Source organism: Nyctereutes procyonoides, unplaced genomic scaffold (assembly GCF_905146905.1).
Source record: "Nyctereutes procyonoides isolate TBG_1078 unplaced genomic scaffold, NYPRO_anot_genome, whole genome shotgun sequence".
In the NCBI taxonomy this organism is placed as follows: domain Eukaryota; kingdom Metazoa; phylum Chordata; class Mammalia; order Carnivora; family Canidae; genus Nyctereutes; species Nyctereutes procyonoides.
In genome coordinates, this window is record NW_026575028.1 from 5,764,972 (window position 1) to 5,786,868 (window position 21,897).

The following is a 21,897-nucleotide window of genomic DNA, read 5'->3' on the forward strand; positions in this document are numbered from 1 at the left end:
TTTGGGGAAAAGGCTTTATGTAGAGGTAACCTTTAGGCCGTGCCTTGAAAAATGAATAGCATTTAGGCAAAATAGCAGGGTAAAATTGCATTCCTGACTGACAGAAAGGTGTAAACAGTGGAATAGACAAGCACATGTATAAGAGGTCACTGAGCCCACAGGAGAGAATGTTATAGAAGAGGTGAAAGAGGCAGGCTGGCACAAGATCAAGGAGGTCTCAGACCCATTCTGAGCAGTGTACACTTTTTTTTGTAGGTAGTAGATATTCATGACATATTTTGGGGTTGAAGTGACAGGAAACCTGTATTTTATTGTGACATGTTTTCAGACTTATTCAGAAATTAGGGCACATGGGAAGCATAGTGACCTTGACAGAGCATCATAATATATTAATTAAAACTTAAAATGAATAAATTCATAAGTTTGTGCCAGATCAGATATATAGCTTGATAGATTTTAACATGCTGTTGACAGATGGATATGTTCGCCACCATTCTGTAAATATCTGAGTATCTGTTGTGTGCATTATATTTTAGACGCTAGAAATACAGCAGTGAATCACAACGACACAGAAACCAGGGCTCCCTTAAGGAGCTTAAATTCAAGTGAAGGGACAGACAATAATGAAATGTAGGATGTGTCCAGTGTCATCATAGAAGAGCTATGAAAAAGAGAAATGCAGGGTAGAGCCCAGAAATCTGCCTTTTGAACCAATACCTGCCCTTTTATATGACCCACATCGTGCCAAAGCAGGTAGAGATCTTCCTATCTGGAGAAACTCTGACATAAGTGGAGCACTAGAAGGTAGAAGCCAGGGAAAGAAAAAGCCCTGAAGTAGTATAGTAGAGCATGGACCGAGTTGCTTCCCAACTTAAGGGTCCTTAAACCAAAAAACCCCAAAATAATAAAAATAACCCCTTGTCAGTTTGTTTTTTCATGGATGATGATCAGAGCATTTCTACCATGATTTCCTTATCACTATCTGATGCATGCTTGTCAGAAAAATCCGTAAACAATTTTAAAGTTATAAATTGCAAGCCTACTTATCATGCCAATGAAATTAATTTGTCTTTAACAAACATGGCTAACATGTTTTTTTTCTATGTGGAAATGAAATCACTTGCTTTGTTTGTTGGGTTTACTTTTTAAATTTTTTTCTCTTTTAATTTTTATTTTTTATTGAAGTTCGATTTGCCAACATATAGCATAACACCCAGTGCTCATCCCATCAAGTGCCCCCTCAGTGCCCATCACCCAGTCACCCCATCCCCCCCCCACCTCCCCTTCCACTATCCCTTGCTCATTTCCCAGAGTTAGGAAACTCCTGTTTTGTCACCCTCTCTGATTTTTCCCACTCATTTTCTCTCCTTTCCCCTATAATCCCTTTCACTATTTCTTATATTCCCCATATGAGTGAGACCATATAATGATTGCCCTTCTCCGATTGACTTATTTCAATCAGCATAATACCCTCCAGTTCCATCCATGTCGAACGAAATGGTGGATGTTCATCCTTTCTGATGGCTGAGTAATATTCCATTGTATATACAGACTACATCTTCTTTATCCATTCATCTGTCAGTGGACACCGAGGCTCCTTCCACAGATTGGGTATTGTGGACATTGCTGCTATGAGCATTGGGGTGCAGGTGTCCCGGCGTTTCACTACATCTGTATCTTTGGGGTAAATCCCCAGCAGTGCAATTGCTGGGTCCTGGGGTAGCTCTATTTTTAACTCCTTGAGGAACCTCCACAGTTTTCCAGAGTGGTTGCATCAGTTCACATTCCCACCAACAGTGCAGGAGGGTTCCCCTTTATCCACATCCTTTCCAACACTTGTTTCCTGTTGTGTTAATTTTCCCCATTCTCACTGGTGTGAGGTGGTATCTCATTGTGGTTTTGATTTGTATTTCCCTGATGGCAAGTGATGCAGAGCATTTTCTCATGTGCTTGTTGGCCATGTCTATGTCTTCCTCTGTGAGATTTCTGTTCATGTCTTTTGCCCATTTCATGATTGGATTGTTTGTTTCTTTGCTGTTGAGTTTAATAAGTTCTTTATAGATCTTGGATACTAGCCCTTTATATGATAGGTCATTTGCAAATATCTTCTCCCATTCTGTAGGTTTTCTTTTAGTTTTGTTGACTGTTTCTTTTGCTGTGAAGAAGCTTTTTATCTTGATGAAGTCCCAATAATTCATTTTTGCTTTAGTTTCCCTTGCCTTCATGGATGTATCTTGCAAGAAGTTACTGTGGCTAAGTTCAAAAAGGGTGTTGCCTGTGTTCTCCTCTAGGATTCTGATGGATTCTTGTCTCACATTTAGATCTTTCATCCATTTTGAGTTTATCTTTGTGTATGTTGTAAGAGAATGGCCAGGTTTCATTCTTCTGCATGTGGATGTCCAATTTTCCCAGCACCATTTATTGAAGACTGTCTTTTTTCCAGTGGATAGTTTTTCCTGGTTTGTCAAATATTAGTTGACCATAGACTTGAGAGTCCACTTCTGGATTCTCTATTCTGTTCCATTGATCTATGTGTCTGTTTTTGTGCCAGTACCACTCTGTCTTGATGACCAGAGCTTTGTAGTACAACCTGAAATCTGGCACTGTGATGCCCCCAACTCTGGTTTTCTTTTTCAATATTCCCCTGGCTATTCGGGGTCTTTTCTGATTCCACACAAATCTTAAGATGATTTGTTCCAGCTCTCTGAAGAAAGTCCATGGTATTTTGATAGGGATTGCATTAAATGTATAAATTGCCCTGGGTAGCATAAACATTTTCACTATATTAATTCTTCGAATCCATGAGCATGGAATATTTTTCCAACTCTTTGTGTCTTCCTCAATTTCTTTCAGAAGTTTTCTGTAGTTTTTAGGGTATAGATTCTTTATCTCTTTGGTTAGGTTTTTTTTTTAATTTTTTTTTTACATTTTTTATTTATTTATGATAGTCACAGAGAGAGAAAGAGAGAGAGGCAGAGACACAGGCAGATGGAGAAGCAGGCTCCATGCACCGGGAGCCCGATGTGGGACTCGATCCCGGGTCTCCAGGATCGCGCCCTGGGCCAAAGGCAGGCGCCAAACCGCTGCGCCACCCAGGGATCCCCTCTTTGCTTAGGTTTATTCCTAGGTATCTTATGGTTTTGGGTGCAATTGTAAATGGGATTGACTCCTTAATTTCTCTTTCTTCACTCTCATTGTTAGTGTATCAGAAATGCCACTGATTTTGTATCCTGCCACACTGCCGAATTGCTGTATGAGTTCTAGCAATCTTGGGGTGGAGTCTTTTGCGTTTTCTTTTTTTTTTTTTTTAATTTTTTTTTTATTTATGATAGTCACACACAGAGAGAGAGAGAGAGAGAGAGAGAGAGAGAGGCAGAGACATAGGCAGAAGGAGAAGCAGGCTCCATGCACCGGGAGCCTGATGTGGGATTCGATCCGGGGTCTCCAGGATTGCGCCCTGGGCCAAAGGCAGGCGCCAAACCGCTGTGCCACCCAGGGATCCCTCTTTTGGGTTTTCTATGTACAGTATCATGTCATCTGGGAAGAGGGAGAGTTTGACTTCTTCTTTACCAATTTGAATGCCTTTTATTTTTTTGTTGTTGTTGTTGTCTGATTGCTGAGGCTAGGACTTCTAGTACTATGCTGAATAGCAATGGTGAGAGTGGACATCCCTGTCATGCTCCCGATCTTAGGGGAAAGGCTCCCAGTGTTTCCCCATTGAGAATGATATTTGCTGTGGGCTTTTCGTAGATGGCTTGTAAGATGCTGAGGAATGTTCCCTCTACCCTTAACTCTGAAGAGTTTTGATCAGGAATGGATGCTGTTTTTTGCCAAGTGCTTTCTCTGCATCTATTGAGAGAATCATATGGTTCTTGTTTTTTCTCTTGTTGCTATGATCTATCGCATTGATTGCTTTACAAGTGTTGAACCAACCTTGCATCTCGGGGATAAATCCCACTTGGTCATGGTGAATAATCTTCTTAATGTGCTGTTGGATCCTATTGACTAGTATCTTGTTGAGAATTTTTGCATCTGTGTTCCTCAGGGATATTGGTCTATAATTCTCCTTTTTGGTGGGATCTTTGTCTGGTTTTGGAATTAAGGTGATGCTGGCCTCACAGAACGAGTTTGGAAGTATTCCATCTCTTTCTATTCTTTTGAAACAGCTTTAGTAGAATAGGTATTGTTTCTTCTTTAAACACTTGATAGAATTCCCCTGGGAAGCCATTTGGCCCTGGACTTTTGTGTCTTAGGAAGTTTTTTTTTTTTTTTTTAAGATTTTATTTATTTATTCATGCTAGACACACAGAGAGAAAGAGAGGCAGAGACACAGGCAGAGGGAGAAGCAGGCTCCATGCTGGGAGCCCGATGTGGGACTCGATTCTGGGACTCCAGGATCGCGCCCTGGGCCAAAGGCAGGCGCTAAACCGCTGAGCCACCCAGGGATCCCCTCTTGGGAAGTTTTTGATGACTGCTTCAATTTCCTCTCTGGTTATTGGTCTGTTTAGGTTTTCTATTTCTTCCTGTTCCAGTTTTGGTAACATGTGGTTTTCAGCAATGCATCCATTTCTTCTAGATTGCCTAATTTATTGGCGTATACCTGCTCATAAGTTTTTTTTTTTTAATTTTTTTTAAAATTTTTATTTATTTATGATAGTCACAGAGAGAGAGAGGCAGAGACACAGGCAGAGGGAGAAGCAGGCTCCATGCACCGGGAGCCCGACGTGGGATTCGATCCCGGGTCTCCAGGATCGCGCCCTGGGCCAAAGGCAGGCGCCAAACCGCTGCGCCACCCAGGGATCCCCTGCTCATAAGTTTTAAAAATTGTTTGTATTTCCTTGGTTTTGGTGGTGATCTCTCTTTTTTCATTTGTGATTTTATTAATTTGGGTCTTTTCTCTTATGTTTTTATAGGGCCTGCTAATTGTTTGTCTTTCTTTCAGAGAACCAACTCCTGGTTTTGTTGATCTGTTTCACAGTTCTTCTGGTCTCTATTTCATTGAGTTCTGCTCGAATCTTTATTTATTTATTTATTTATTTATTTATTTATTTATTGCTTGAATATTAACTCTGTTCTTCTGTTGGGTGTGTAGGATCTATTTGCTGTTTTTTCTCCAGCTCCTTTAGGTGCAAGTTTAGCTTTTGTATTTGAGTTCTTTCCAGTTTTTTGAGGGATGCTTGTATTGCGATGTATTTCCCTCTCAGGACTGCTTTTGCTGTATCTGAAAGATTTGAATGGTTGTATCTTCATTCTCATTAGTTTCCATGAATCTTTTTAATTCTTCTTGAAATTCTTGATTGACCCTTTTTCATCTTTTAGCAGGATGGTCTTTAACCTCCATGTGTTTGAATTTCTTTCGCACTTCTTCTTGTGATTTAGTTCTAGCTTCAACGTATTATGGTCTGAAAATATGCAGGGCACAATCCCAATCTTTTGGTATCAGTTAAGACCTGATTTGTGACCCAGTATGTGGTCTATTCTGGAGAAAGTTCCATGTGCACTTGAGAAGATTGTGTATTCAGTTGCGTTTGGATGTAAAGTTCTGTAAATATCTGTGAAATCCATTTTGTCCAGAGTATCATTTCTTGTTTCTTTGGAGAGGTTGGGCTTCGAATATCTGTCAATTATAGAAAGTGGTGTGTTCAAGTCTCCCAGTATTAGTTTATTATTATCTAAGTATGTCTGAACTTTGGTTATTAATTGATTGCTATACTTGGCAGCTCCCACATTCGGGGCATAAATATTCATGATTGTTAGGTCCTCTTGTTGGATAGATCCTTTCAGTATGATATAGTGTCCATCTTCATCTCTTACTACAGTCTTTGGGATAAACTTGAATTTATCTGATATGAGGATTGCTACCCCAGTTTTCTTTTGAGGACCATTTGAATATTAAATGGTTCTCCAACCTTTCATTTTCAGGCTGGAGGTGTCCTTAGGTCTAAAATGAGTCTCTTGTAGACAGCAAATAGATGAGTCTTGCTTTTTTATCCAGTCTGAAACCCTGCATCTTTTGATGGGATCATTAAGCCCATTCTCGTTCAGAGTTACTATTGAAAGATATGAATTTAGTGTCATCGTGATACCTATTCAGTCCCTGTTTTTGTGGATTGTTTCTTTGGACTTCCTCTTTTTAGAGTCCCTCTTAATATTTCTTGCAGAGCTGCTTTGGTGGTCACATATTCTTTCAGTCTCTGCCTATCTTGGAAGCTCTTTATCTCTCCTATTCTGAATGAGAGCCTTGCTGGATAGAGTATTATTGGCTGCATGTTCTTCTCATTTAGGACCCTGAATTTACCATGCCAGCCTTTTCTGGCCTGCCAGGTTTCTGTGGGGAGGTCTGCTGTTAATCTAATACTTCTCCCCATAAAGGTTAGGGATTTCTTGTCTCTTGCTGCTTTAAGGATCTTCTCTTTATCTTTGGAATATGTAAGTTTCACTATTAAATGTTGGGGTATTGAATGGTGTTTATTAATATTAAGGGGGGATCTCTCTATCTCCTGGATCTGAATGCCCGTTTCCTTCCCCAGGTTAGGGAAGTTCTCAGCTATGATTTTTTCAAATACACTTTCTGGTTCCCTGTCCTTTTTGGCGCCCTCTGGAACCCCAATTAAACGTAGATTTTTCCTTCTGAGGCTGTCATTCATTTCCCTTAACCTTTCCTCATGATCTTTTAATTGTTTTTCTCTTTTTTCCTTAGCTTCCTTCCTTGCCATCAACTTGTCTTCTATGTCACTTACTCTTTCTTCTACCTCATTACCCTCGTCGTTAGGACCTCCAGTTTGGATTGCATCCCATTTAATTGATTTTTAATTTTGGCCTGATTAGATCTAAATTCTGCAGTCATGAAGTCTCTTGATTCCTTTATGCTTTTTTTCCAGAGCCACCAGTAGCTTTATAATTGTGCTTCTGAATTGGCTTTCTGACATCGAATTGTAATCCATATTCTGTAACTCTGGTAGAGAGTACTGTTTCTGATTCTTTCGTTTGTGGTGAGTTCTTCCTTGTAGTCATTTTGCTCAGTGCAGAGTGGCTAAAAACAAGTTGTACTGAAAAAAGGAAGGAAATAGGGGGGGAAAAAGGGGGGGAAAACAAAAAAACCAAAGAGGAGTATCTTCTGATTCTATATACTGTAAGTCCCTCAACTTCCCCTGGAGCTTTCTAGCGCTGCTTGGTTAAGAACTTGCTCTTCAGCTGCCCTTCCAGCTGGTTCTGGGGGAGGAGCCTGCTGTGCTGATTCTCAGGTGTGTGGACCTGTGGGAGCTGCCCCGCCCCTGCCAGGTGCACGGCTCAGTGGGAGCTGTTTATCCTGTGAGGCCCCTGCTCCCTTGCAGCCCTGCTCAGTCCCAGGCACAGGGTGACACCAGGTAGAACAACAACAGTGGCGGCAGCCAGCTCTCCAGCCCTAGAGTCAGCTCCAGCAGTAACTACCGCAGTCTCCCAGTCCGCACTGGCCTGGATGCTCCGGGGGTGGGGGGAGGGGGAAGGGGGCGCTGACCTGCACAGCTCCTGGGCGCCTGGTAGCAGGAGTATCCTCGCTGTCCTGTTTTCCCCGGCCTCCGCCTGTCCCAAGGGGAGCACCGGGTCCTGGGCTGTGTCCTCCGGCGCCTTGGGCTCCGGTGCCTTGGGCTCCGAAGCCTGCGCTGCTGGAATCGCACTCCTGGGGCCGCGCAGCCCCCTCCGTGTAGAGCCGCAGCCTGAGCTGCTCCCCGGGCCCCGCCAGGCATGCACTCTAGCCTTTTAGGGAGCTTGGCCCACGGTGTGTGGCGCGCTCTCCCCGGGGCGCAGTTCCTCTGGTAGTGACCCAGGGAACCTGGGGGCTCCACTGCCTCTCCTGGGTCCTGCCCAAGTTCCCTGGGAGTGCCTTTCATCTGGGAAGTTTGTTAAAGTTCCTGCTTCTCTGGGACTGGGCTTTCCTGTCCCAGAGGCTCTCGCTGCCAGGCCTTAGCCCGGCTCCTCGCGGGGGCCTCTCCCCCACTGGATGCTTATTTATTTATTTTTTTTCTATCTACCTACCTTGATAGAAACCCGAAATCTTCTCACTGTAACATTCCAGCTGTTCTCTCTTTAAATCTCAGGCCAAATTCATAGGTTTTCAGGATGATTTGAAAGTTATCTAGGTAAGTTGGTGGGGGCAGGTGACTTGGGGACCCTACTCTTCTGCCATCTTGCCTGGATAGTGATTTTAAAGTTGCCTTTGTGCCTTTAAAAGTAAATTGTTAAAATCTCTAAAGGTAATACACAAATGACCAAAAAACATATCAGTTTCATTAGGGAACTACAAATCAAAATCACAATGAGCTGTCATCTTACACCCATTAGGATGTCAAAACCCAGAAAATAACAAGTGTTGTTGAGGATGTAGAGAAATTAGAACCCTTGTGCTCTGGTTGTGGAATTTCTGCTGTGGAAAATAGGACAGCATTTCCTCAAAAAATTAAATAGAAGTATATGATCTAGCCATCCCACTTCTGGGTACATATCCAAAAGAATTGAAAGCAGGATCTCAGATATTTGCACATCCATATTTATAGCAGCATTCTTCATAATAGCCAAGAGGTGGAAGCAACCCAAATGCCCATCAGCGGATTAATGGATAAACACCATGTGATCTACACATACAGTGAAATATTCAGCCTTAAAAAGCAAGGAAATCCTGTCATGTGCTACAAGTTGGATGGACCTTAAGGACTTTATGCTAAGTGAAATTAGCCAGTCACAAAAGATGAATACTGTGTGATTCCATTTAGAAGATGTGTCTAAAATAGTCCAATTCAAAAACAGAGTAGGACGGTGGTGAGCAGAAACTGGGGAGAGGCAAGAATGGGAGTTGTTTATTGGGTTACAGTTTTGGTTTTGCAAGATAGAAAAGTTTCGGAGACCTGTTGTACAACAATGTGAATATATTCAACACTCTGAACTCTACACTTAAAAAGAATTAAGATAGTAAATTTTATGTTAGTGTTTTTTTTTTTACCACAATTAAAATTTTAAAAATCATTTTGAAAAAGGAATTAGCTTGGCTCCAGTTCTGAGAGAAGAATAGATTGAATTTCAAGTTCTGTATAGTTGAATGGTGATTTAGGATATAGAAAACACCAAAAATAGGAAAGAAAACATTCATTGCTTCTGAAGTTATGCTGGGTATGAGGACGGCAAAAAATAGTTCCAACTGAAAGTTACTCTCATTTCTTTCAAGATATGTTAGTTGTTTGGGGAGAAATGTTGCTGTCAAATGGTGATTTTATCGTGAATTCTAATAATAGGGTTATCATTTTTTTAAAAATTTATTTATTCATGAGAGACAGAGAGAGAGAGAGAGAGAGAGGCAGAGATGCAGACAGAGGGAGAAGCAGGCTCCACGCAGGGAGCCCGACGTGGGACTCAAGACCGGGTCTCCAGGATCAGGCCCTGGGCCCAAGGCAGCGCTAAACCACTGAACCACCCGGGCTGCCTGGTTGTTATGATTTTAACTGGGACAGTATGTGGTAATAATGATTTGTCAATAAATGGAATGTCTGAATCCTTGGATATGAGACTGTTTAGGACATTGGGAGAAAATAATGCTAATCGTTTATGTAGTAGTATAAATTCTTAAGTTCTAGAAGTATCCCCTATCTAGCATCTTTATGGACTAAAATGACTGCTACTTCTTCAGCTCTTTGAGAGCTGTTTTTTTTTTTTTTTTCAAACCTTGTTACATTATTATAGTTTCCACCAAACTGCAAGTATGGCTGTTCTCCCTATGAAATGTCATGTGGTCCACCTTGAAAAGCAGTCCTTCTGTTAGGGGGAGCTTTGCTGTGGTGATGACTGCCCTCCCTATCCTATGCCGTGGATATGCAAACTAAATTTTAAACAACATTTTCTCCTTGTCTAACTTTTTCTGTCCCTTACCCAAGAATCCAAAAGCCTTATACTATGTTCTGGCTATGTAAGCTTCCTTAAGCTATTGCAGCCAAGCCTGCTTTACCTTTAAATTGAAAAATAAAACTGTTCCTCTCCATGTGTAGTATACTTTAAGGAGCAGTACTCCGTTTATTTTTCTTTCATCCTACGTGAGCAGTAACTGACAACTCTCCTGCCCCCTCAGAGGTGGTTGTTTATTGCACTTGAATGTGTAACTGGTATTATTTCAGACAACCTGAAATTATTTTGGAGCAAGATGCTCTGCTTTAGGTGACATGTCAGAATTTTTCCCCTATAGTGACTCACCCTAGATGAGAAGAAAAAGGATCATTTGTGACCTTCAGTAGGGAAAGAAAAATGAAGATTGGAGAGGACATAAGACTTTTCTTAAGGACATCCGAACATTCACAGAAACTATAACCCCATTGTTGGGGCCTTCCATATTTGCCAGTATGGTATGCTAATGACTTGGGATTCTGGGAGCTCCAGCTTCCTATCTCCAAATTACTTAAACTACTTTCTTTGTAGACTGATAATGATCATTTGGGCCCCATCTTTAGAAAAATTTGATAAATAGAGTTTAACCAGCTCCAACCACTTATCTTCTCAAGCCAAGAACAAAACACATACACTATCAAAACTGTTGGATACATTAGGAAGTTTTGTCCTCCTAGAGTCTCCATTTTTAAACTTTGGAGAAACTCCACTACTTGCTCTCCCCAAACCAGATCCTTTTGGAACTCCAGAAATAGTTATTTGATTTTACAAAGTACTATTTATATTAGCCTTCATGTGGTCTGCTGGTATCATGTGGCTAATTCTGTATAACCCAATAATCATAATGTGAATATGTGGGTTGATTGCTCTCATCTGTTTTTAAGTTTTTTTGTGTGGAAAAGCAGATTGAACAAGGAAATCACAATTTGATGATCATAATGTTGTTGCTTTAGGCAAAGACCATCAATGGAAGGCTGATGAGGACCTTCACAATAAGAGTTTGGACTAGTGTCAAGTGAGCCAGCTAAGAGTAGGACAACCATATGTTATGTGCTTTCTGATCTGATACAATATGAAGTACAGAGCATCACTTATGAAGTATATTCTTACAAAAAATAATAAGGTGAGCCTGATTCTAATTAAGTCTTGAGAAGATTTCAGCTCACGGAATAAGCTAAATGACACCGATGAGAAATAAAACAGATAAATCCAGAATGCTGGAAGTTCTGTAGGACAACTGGCTTGGTTACTTCAACAAGGTAAAGGCATTGATGGGAAAAGGGAGGGGATATTGCTCTGAGAGATAAAACAAATGTAGAGAAGTATTGATGAATATTGAGTCTGAGTGGTGGTTTATTGTCTATTATTATTGTCTATTGTTGCATATGCTTGAAAATGTTTATGTATATTTTTACATAAAATTTATTATTTCCTACAGATAGGTAGATATTATATGGTAGGCATATTTTTCCCTCCCTTCCCCTATGATCCTCTGTTTTCTTTCTTGAAATCAACATATAAGTGAAATCATATCATAATTGTCTTTCTCTGATTGACTTATTTCCCTAGCATAATACCCTCTAGTTCCATTCACATCGTTGCAAATGGTAAGATTTCATTTTTGATGGCTGAGTAATATTCCATTGTACATATATAAACCACATCTTCTTTATCCATTCATCTGTCAATGGACATCTGGACTCTTTCCACATTTTGGCTAGTGTGGACACTGCTCCTATAAACACTGGGACACAGGTACCCTTCCAGATTGATATGTTTGTATCCTTTGGATTAATACCTAGTAGTACAATTGTTGGGTTATAAGGTGGCTCTATTTTCAACTTTTTGAGAAACCCTCATACTGTTTCCAGAGTGGCTGTACTAGCTTGCATTCCCACCAACAGTGTAAGAGGGTTCCCCTTTCTCCACATCTTCACTAACTTCACCACAAACCGCATTTGTTGTTTCCTGACTTGTTAATTTTAGTCATTCTGACTGGTGTGAGGTAATATCTTATTGCGGTTTTGATTTGTATTTCCCTGATGCTGAGTGATGTGGAAGATTTTCTCATGTGTCTGTTGGCCATGTATAGGCCTTCTTTGTGGAGAAATGTATGTTTATGTCTTCTGCCCATTTCTTGACTGGATTATTTGGGTTTTGGGTGTTGAGTTTAATAAGTTCTTTGTAGATCTTGGATACTGGCCCTTTGTGTGATAAGACATTTGCAAATATCTTCTCCCATTACATTGGTTGTCTTTTGGTTTTGTTGACTTTCTTTTGCTGTGCAAAAGCTTTTTATGTTGATGAAGTCCCAATAGTTCATTTTTGCTTTTGTTTCCCTTACCTTTGAAGATATGCCTAGCAAGAAGTTGCTATGCCCAAAGTCAAAGAGGTAGCTGCCTGTGTTCTCTTATAGAATTTTGATGGATTCCTGTCTCACATTTAGGTTTTTCATCCATTTTGAATTTATTTTTGTGTATGGTGTTAGAAAATGGTCCAGTTTCATTCTTCTGCATATAGCTGTCCAATTTTCCCAGCACCATTTATTGAAGAGACTGTCTTTTTTTTTTTTCCATTGGATATTCTTTCCTGCTTTGTCGAAGATTAGTTGACCATAGAGTTGAGGGTCTATTTCTGGGCTGTCTATTCTGTTCCATTATTGATCTGTGTGTTTTTGTGCCAGTTCCATGCTGTCTTGATTACAGCTTTGTAATAGAGCTTGAAGTCTGAGATTGTGATGCCACCAGCTTTGGTTTCCTTTTTCAAGATTTCTTTGGCTGTTTGTGATTTTTTTCTAGTTCTTTATAAATTGTAGGATGATTTGTCCCAGCTCTGTGAAAAATGTTGATTTCCAGAGCAGCTGTAGCTACTTAAACATATCACCTGACTGGCTTGTATCATCCCATGCAATATAGAGAAGAGCCTGTGGGAAATGAGAGGTGTGTCCCACATGAAATCATGTATAGGATTATCAGTTAAGATGTGGTATGGCTAGTCTCTTCTCAATTCCCAGTGGGTTTCTATTCTAGACTGTTGAAATTTATGTGATGAAGAGAAAGTATACTGTTATTATTACCATCAAGGTCCTTGTTTTGAAGGAGTTGCTAATATTATACCCTCCCATCCTTCTTAAAAGTTACTGAATTATAATGGAAAAATTGGAAGTAAAGATGGGAAATTATGATGATAATAGTAAGAGCAAACATTCTGTTTTGCTTGCTCTTGCCAGATGTTATTCTAAACATTTTATCTATATTAACTGATTTAATCTACACAAAAACCCTCTGAGTCAGGTTTTGTGATGATCCTCATTTTATACGTAGGAAAGTTAAGCCCAGTGACGTGAGTGGCCCATCTGTGGTCACACAAAGTAGAAACAGAGGGGCCACAATTCACAACCAGGCAACCACACTCTCAGTCCCGCGGTGGCATGGCTCAGCACAAGCTGTATGAGAATCTAGGGCAAAGGCTGTAAAGTCGAGGCAGTAGAAACTTCACTTTGTTTTAAAATTGAAGTAAATTGGCAGACAATGTTATATTCATTTCAGGTATACATGGGAATCTCACTGTTTAGAGCAAAGATCAAGTATGCAGTCTTCTGTTTTAGGTGAAGAGTCTGAGGATGACTCCGACTTTAGTGAGAGTGAAGACGATGATGAAGACTTCACTATGGGAAGAAATAAAGTGAAAGAAATGAAAAAGAAAGAAGTAAAGGTAAAATCCCCAGTTGAAAAGAAGGAGAAGAAACCTAAATCCAAATGTGACACTTGGGGTAAGCTTAGTCCAAAACACTTGATTTTATAAAGGAAATGTATTTGGTTTATTTAATGTTTTTCTTCATCTCTGCCTTTGTATTTGTTAATGTTTTGCCAGTGTTCATGTTCATTTCTAGTTAAGATACAAAGAAGGAAGGGAGTGATGGGGAAGTGAGAAAAGCAGACAAGATTTCTGAGTCTCACTGCCTACGTAGCTCTTACTAGAATCACCCTCCTGTAGCACTGACAGCCACACTCTGAGACAGCTATGATCACCTGCATCTTATAGTGGGAAAACTGAGGCTCAGGTTAAATAATTTTTTAGAATCTTTACCACTAATTATGTGAGGACCTGGAATTTGTACCCGGGTTTGTACATTTAGAGCCCAAGCTCCAGCCACTGGACCACATATTTTCCAGGCAATGAACAGGGAAGTTTGCATTACTCTCATTTCTTGTTTTCATGTTTGACTTAGTCTTTGATTTGAGAACCCTTCTGCCACATATTTAGGGCTTTTTTAGAATCTGTGACAACTTGAGCATGGAATACCTCTTTGTTATGTAAAAGAAGGCAGGATATTCTTGATTTCCTAATATATGATAGATGATTATAAAATATAACTTACATTATCCTGATTTTTCTTTCCTTATTGATATATATTTTTATGTCTTAGTTGTTTGAAACTAAAATTTCCATTATTCAGACTCCATTTATTTGTGGTAGGAGCTACTGTTACCTTAAATAACATGGTGCTGAGTACTTACTGAGAAATGTGACAACTAAATGCTGAGTCATATTCCTCCCTCCACTGTATTCTAAATTAATGAGGTTTTTAATTAGTGTCTTTTTAAATTGACAAATTCATCCAATTTTCAGAAATTAGATTTTAGGTGCAAAGGGTTTTAGAGAAAACTGTGTATTAGTTTCTGATTGCTGCTGTAACAAATTACCACAAATGTAGTAGTTTAAAACCACAAATTTATTATCTTATTATTCTGTAGGCTACAAGTTCAAAGTCGTTCTCACTGCACTAAAATCAACCTACTAGTAGGACTGTATTCCTTTGTGGAGGCTCTGGGGAAATCCTCCTTTTCCTGCCTGATGTAGCGTCTAGAGGCCACCTGTGTTCTTTGACTAGTGATCCACTTCCACCTTCAAATCAGCAAAGGCATGGACTATCTCACATCATGTCACTGATTCTCTCTCTTTCTCTCTTTTTCTCCTCCTTCTCACTTTGACTTACAACGATCATTGTGAATACATTGGACCATCCAGATAATTCAACATACTGTCCAGATCCTTAGCTCAGTGACATCTGCTAAGTCCCTCTGCAATGTAAGGTGACATGCACATATCCTAGGAAGTAGAATTTAAATGTCTTTGTAACCATTCTTCTGCCTACCACAAACTGATATGAAAAAGTCATTAACAGTATGAATATGTTTTACTTTATTTTATTTTATTTTTTGGATGTATGTTTGTTTGCTTCCTCACCAAGACACACTAAAAACTCAGAAAAAAATGTCAGTTTCCATGTTGGAATTTATCATTTTAAGTCTTCTATATATGATTATTTCTTCGTCTCTATCTTCTTGCCTCCCCCCAGTCTAATTCCTAAAGATCTCCAATCTGTTCTTTCCTCCACTCACTCTTCGTTCAGGCCCTTATCACCTCTCCCCTAGATTACCTTAAGTGCCTTCTAATGATCTGCTTGCCTTATGGTACCATCAGAAAGATGTATTCAATACAAAAGTGAGAAAAATGAGTATGTGGCTCGCCTGACTCCTTCACTGGTATGCAAAACTCTACCTCAGTGATGTGCACCCTGTGTCTCACCTTTCTTGTGCTTGCCATTCTGCCCCAGCCATACTGAGCCAGTAACTCTGGTGCTGGAACCTGCTGCATTCCCCAGCTTTATATGTTGTACTCCTGCCTGGAAAACTTCCCTCTAACTCATCTTTACTCTTCAGCCTTGATTTGGCTCAAACCATCCTCAAACAACTTCCTATGACTTTGTAGACCTATGCAGATAAATACACAGATTTCCTCCTACTGTGCATACCTACAGAGTCTGTCTTATCTCTTATCACATTGCATTATACACATCTTTTTGCTCTTTTCCTCCTTTTTACTAGAGTCTGGTGACTGAACTCTACTAGTCTAAGTTCCTTGGCAATGAGATCCATGAGTTATACTCTTTGCAACACTAGAGCCTAATATATTGTCTCACTGACACATACTGATGAGACGCTGTTATGTCATGGCTATAGGTATAGACTTTAGAGTTAGACCTGGTTCCTAATCCCGGCTCAGGTATTTATCAGCTGTCAGACTACAGGCAGATTGCTTAGCCTCTCTGGTTCATTATCTAATAGTGGGGATAGGAATATCTGTATCCAAATTGCTCTAAGGGTTAATGGTAGTGTATGTGGTATGCTTACCACACTGCCTAGCCTATAAATGCTCATAAAAGAGGGCTATTCTTGGGCTCTCAATAAATGTTTGTGTATAATAAGAATTTTCCAAATTTTTGATATTGCCTTTTTAATTTTTATAAGATTATGTAATTTTATGCTTTTTACACCTACATGCTAGACTTAATCTTCTGCTATAAAAAACTTTTTCTATGTATATGTTTTTAAATTTTTATTTTATTTAAACTCAATTTAGTTTCAGAGGTAGAGTTCAGTGATTCATCAGTTGTATATAACACCTAGTGCTCATTACTCTTCCTCTCTCTCTCTCTCTTTTTTTTTTTTTTTTTTTAAAGAAGTGACTTCAGGAGACTCTCTTCCAGCTGCCATGAAGTCAGAATCGCAGCCTTCACCAAAAAAAGTTTCTCTTTCTTCAGAGGTCACTAGGAAACCACCACAAATACGCAGCCCTTCAGCTGAAAGCAGAAAACCTAAGTGGATCCCACCAGGTATGGTATGTTTATTGATCAAAGGCAGGGACTTGGACAATTATTACTAGCAGATTTTTTTACCGTATCATTGCATAGTCTTCAAAACCAAGGTTTTTAGTTGCTTCATTTATTCATCATTTGTCATTCCCTTGTACTGAGCATCTAGATTGTTTATTTTCTTAATGTCATAAATAAGGTTGCAATAAGCACAAAGGTCCTTATTTTAGAAATCTGTGGGCACACCCTTGATTACTTTCTTAGGACAAATTCCTAGTAGTGGAATTACAGTGTCAAAGAGTGTTAACATTTAACATTCCTGATATTTATTTTTGGCAACAAATCTGTTTTCTTGAGACCCGCTGGGCACAGTCTGACTGATGCTTCAGGAGCTGTACATGGGATTTCCAGCATTTAACAAATGCCCTAGCAGGCTTGACTTTTCTCTGGTTTTTTGCTCCACAGCCAAGTCTCACTGATCCTACAAGAATTCTCTGACCTTCACTCTTTTTTAACATTACCAAAATCCTAGTCCTAGCCCTGTTCATTTCATGCCCAAACAGCCTGTGGCTTCATACTAGTTCTGTATCCACTTCTCACCCAACCTCATGGACCCTCTAGTCCAGGGAAATTGATACAGTTTTTCTTCCTTAGACACAATGTATGTCTTCTTCTGTCAGAGACTCTGTCTTCAGTTTCCTCTAGTCTTTCCTCATTTGTCCCCTCTCCTTCTCTAAGTCATTCCAGATCTACTCAGGTTTGGTTCACTTCTTTTCACTGACATTTCTTGATTGGTCCACAGTGGTGACCCCCTGATAACTATGTATTAATAGACAGATTTCAGTCGGAGTCAGGATTTTTGTATTGTACCCTGATGTTTGTAGCAGCACTATCAACAATAGCTAAATTACTGAGAGAGCCCAGCTGTCCATCAGCTGATGAATGGATAAAGAAGATGTAGTATAGACCACGTGGATTGTTCAAGCATCCAAGAGAATGAAATCTTGCCATTTGGTTGGAACTAGAGGGTGTTATGCTAAGTGAAACAAGTCAGTCAGAGAAAGACAAATACCATATGATTTCAGCCATATGTGAAATTTAAGAAACAAAGCAGATGAACATAGGGGAAGAAAAAAAGAGAGGAAGGCAAACCATAAGAGACTCTTAACAGTAGAGAACAAACTGAGGGTTGCTGGACAGAGGTGGGTGGAGGATGGGGTAACTGAGTGATGGGCATTAAGGAGGGCACTTGTGAGGAGCACTGGGTGTTGTATGTAAGTGATGAATCACTAGATTCTACTCCTGAAACTAATATTACATTTTATGTTACTTACTAGAATTTAAATAAAAACTTGAAACATTAAATAAAAAGCATTAAAAAACGATTGCAGTCTGAGACTGCATGATTACTTAATGTCTCTTAATTACTTCGTTTCATCTTGTGAAATATCAGGCACATCTGTTACCTCAAAAATTCCATACACTACTCAGTGGTCACCATGATAAGCATAGTCACCATCTGTCCCCATACAATGTTGTTACAATATTATTGACGCTATTCCCTATGCTGGACTTTTCATCTCCGTAACTTATTTCATAACTAGAAGTTTGTATTCTTAACCCCTATATCCCCCATATCTATGTCACCCATCCACTCCCACCCCCAGAGAAGGACAAATACTGTATGATGTCACTTAAACAAATTAGTATAAATAAATAGAGTATTTGTGACGTTAGTTATTTAACATTTGAAAAAATAGATTCAAGGAATATATGTAAAACTTGCAGGAGTTTCAAAAAATGCATTAGATTTTTTTGCTGCTTTAGGAATTATAATGGCATGTAGTTCTTTATGCCTTTACAGCCTATGTTACTTGCTCCCAACTTATCTCTTTCAGCTTTTGTGCTTCAAGTTTTGGTGTCATTACCTTGCCTCCAAGCATGTATGAAAATAGGCAGTACTGTACTCTTTCTGCTCTTTAAAACTGTTCATTCTTTTAATCTTGTTTATAGCTTGGTAGAACTGGTATGCCTCAGTAATGTGGTATTTTTGCATCTTATGTTTGATAAGTTGATGTCTGTCAAGAGATTTTGAACATCATCAGCACTGGGTGATATGTTTTCTTTCAGTGATATCTGGAAGCAGCAGCAGCAGCAGCAGCAGCAGCAGCAGCAGCAGCAAGAGCCCACTGCCCGGGGTGTCTGTTAAGTCTCCAAATCAGAGTCTCCGCCTTGGCTTGTCCAGATTAGCACGAGTTAAACCGTTGCATCCAAATGCTGCTAAGTAGCTGAGTGTGATAGTAAACAAATGTTTGAGTAAGAGAATCACAGTTTTACAGGTGTGTTGATATCTGACTTGTGTTTCTATTTAAGGAGGGTATCATAATATAAAGGAATCCTTGAATGTCTTGTGAATTGCCACTACCTATTTTGTGGTGATGTTCTCTGAAGCTATTCAAGACTTCAAGATTATTTATAAGAATTATCTTGTAATGGCATTTCCTTTTGAAGAACATACTCTATTTTTCCTGTGTTCAATAAGTCACTGTCGTTAACTGGTTGTCACTTTGACATGGAGGAAGTCCAAATTGCATGCTGTTGTTTTCAAGCTTTGTTTTGTTTTCTAGTAACATGATATTGCTTTCTAGCTTTGTCTAATTTATGGCACCTTAACTTTCACTGTTCAGAGTTTATCTGGCAGAAGGAAACATTCCCATTTTTTCCAAGAGACATTTCTGAAATCTTACTTAGGTTATATTGTCAGTTTTATTGCAAAGATATTTCATATTTTAGCCAAGTCTTTTTATAGTAAGAATTCAGAATTGTTTTACGTGTTAAAATGGTTGCTAAAATATGGCATATGTCTTCTACTCAGGAGTAGATATTTATTGTATAGCAAATAGAATTTCATGACATTTTATGAAGCTGTCATTGTCAAAAAACCTTCAATAAAATGGAAGAGTCTTGGTATGCTCTTTTCCTTGATACTGTTGCATCCATCTATCTCTGATTGTATTTCATGATTAAATGAATATTTTGCCAAAAAAAGTTAGTCTTTTTGTTGTAAATATAAAGGGGCGAGCTGTTTCTTAAAATAATCACTTTATATTAAGCCAGTGCTTTAGAGAGTGGCTTTCAAGCACTTAGTCATCCCTATTATGATATTAGATAACATAGCTTCTCAGGAAGTTTAGATGTGAATTTATTATGAATAAAAGTAGTTATAGATATTTTATATTTTATGATGAGAATTTCAACTAGCTCATGATCACTTTTTAATAAAAACTCTTCAAATCATGTTAACCATTAGGTGTGCCTGGGTAGCTCTGTGTCTTGGTTTTGGCTCAGGTCATGATCTCCGGGTTGTGGGATTGAGCTCTGTGCTGAGCAGAGTTGGCTCCAGATTCTTTCCCCTCCTTCTCCCTCCCCTCTCTGTTCCTCCCCTGCTCATCAAGGTCACTCTCTCTTTCTCAAATGGATAAATAAAATCTTTAAGAAAAATCATGTTAACGATTAAAATGTGTATAATATTCAGTTTTTCTTGTTTTACAGAAACATCTATATTAATGTGAAAATTAAAAATTTAGAATTATGATTAAAGTGAGCATTTGGTTATTGCTGTTGTATGTTTTTTTTTTCTTGTGTATATTTTTATACTGTCCAATACCACCTTCCCTACCCCACCGCATCCCTTTCTTAGAACATGTATTCAGTTACAAGATACTAAGGCGACCTCTATGGTGCAGTTCAACAGTAAACATTTATAAAGAGCCTACCCTGTATTAGGTACCGATATCACTGATTAATCATCTGGCATCAGCCTGATGAACCTGTTTTCTCCATGTTATTCAAAGTAATAATTTGGGGGTGCCTAGGTGGCTCAGTTGGTTAAGCATCCAACTTGATTTCAGCTCAGGTCATGATCTTGCATCAGGCTTGTGCCCAGCGGAGCTTCTGCTTAGGATTCTCTCCCTCTCCCTTTGCCCCTCCCCCTGCTCATTTTTGCTATCTCTCCTCTCTCTCTCTCAAATAAATACATACATACATACATAAAATCTTAAAGGTAATAGCTTATACTAAAAATTACCTTAAATTATGTTAAAACTAGCCTTGCAGAAAGCACTATGACCTTTCTGTTGTTAAATCCAGTGTACATTTTCCTCACCTAATCCTATAGACCCTATTCATCATACCCTGCTTAATACATTTTATTTCCTGGGTTCACATGACACTATTCTTTTGTAATTTTCACTCCACATCCCTGCGTGTTCTTCATTATTTTGCAGCTTTATAATCTTTTGTGTCACCTACATCTACTCTTTCCACCATAGTGCCCCATCAGTGTGATTCTATTCTTTTCCCTTGTCCCCCCCCCCCCCCGCTCCCTTTTTAAGCTTAGGTGACTTCAAGCTCCATTGGTCACCTATATGACAATGACTGCCAAGTCAGAACTTTTAGCTCAGATCTTGCTCTACACAAGAGCCTGGTCTATTGATAATCTGATGGCAGTAAGTCATCAGTAAATCAGTAGCATCTTCCCTAACCTCTGTTTCCCATCCCATATTTTCTTAGTACATGGCACCACCATCAACTGGAGGGTCTGGGCACTTCTATCCTCCACATCTGGTCACTGAACTGTTCCATTTTATAAATTGCTCAGAGCTGTTCTACTTGCTGTCCCTTACTCTGAAACATCACTTATTACTAACAGGCATCCTTGCCTTGATTCTTAACCTACTGTAGCCTACCCTTTATACCATATTGCCAGAAAGTTTTTCTAAAATCTGAGCATGAACACTCCTCTGCATAAAATCCACATAACAGACCCTAACTTGTATAGTTCACAAGATATTTCAAATTCTGGCTGTCCCCACTCTGCTTCGTCAACCTGGCCTCATGCTGCCTATATACACTTTTAACCCTTGCCACGCCAAACAGTGCCCACACCCGTGATACCATGTGGTCCCCCGGCTCTGGGCCTTTACATTGCTAATTTATATTTGGCCTTGCAGACGCCAACTCAACCCCGATCTTTCTAAAATCTTTTTTTGAACGTCTGTTTCCTCCATAGACCGGACTATATTTCTCCAGGTCAGGCTACTGTCATTCAACTAGAACTTTTCTTAGTTTTCATGCATTTAAAACCTGATGCAGTCAGTGCTCAAAAAGTGCTCATCTGATTAATACATTATATCCGGAGCTTTTGCTATGCGCTTCCGGGGAACCAGAGACTTCTCAAGAGGGAGAAAGTAGGGATAATTTCGGGAGCCTGGGCAATTCGGAGAACTCAAATTTCCTCGTCCTTGGAACGTCCTTCAACTCTTCTGGGGCGA

General features: G+C 39.4%; 1 protein-coding gene across 1 annotated transcript in view; it reads left to right on the forward strand.

Moving 5' to 3' along the window:
- Nucleotides 1-20,159, forward strand: part of RAD51AP1 (RAD51 associated protein 1) — a 37,516-nt gene extending 17,357 nt beyond the window's left edge. The window contains exons 7-9 of the mRNA XM_055315341.1: nucleotides 13,514-13,678; nucleotides 16,433-16,585; nucleotides 18,695-20,159. Coding sequence (XP_055171316.1) covers nucleotides 13,514-13,678; nucleotides 16,433-16,585; nucleotides 18,695-18,852 — 476 coding nt within the window. The 3' untranslated portion in view covers nucleotides 18,853-20,159. The remainder of the gene's footprint in view (nucleotides 1-13,513; nucleotides 13,679-16,432; nucleotides 16,586-18,694) is intronic.
- Nucleotides 20,160-21,897: the final 1,738 nt, after the last annotated feature.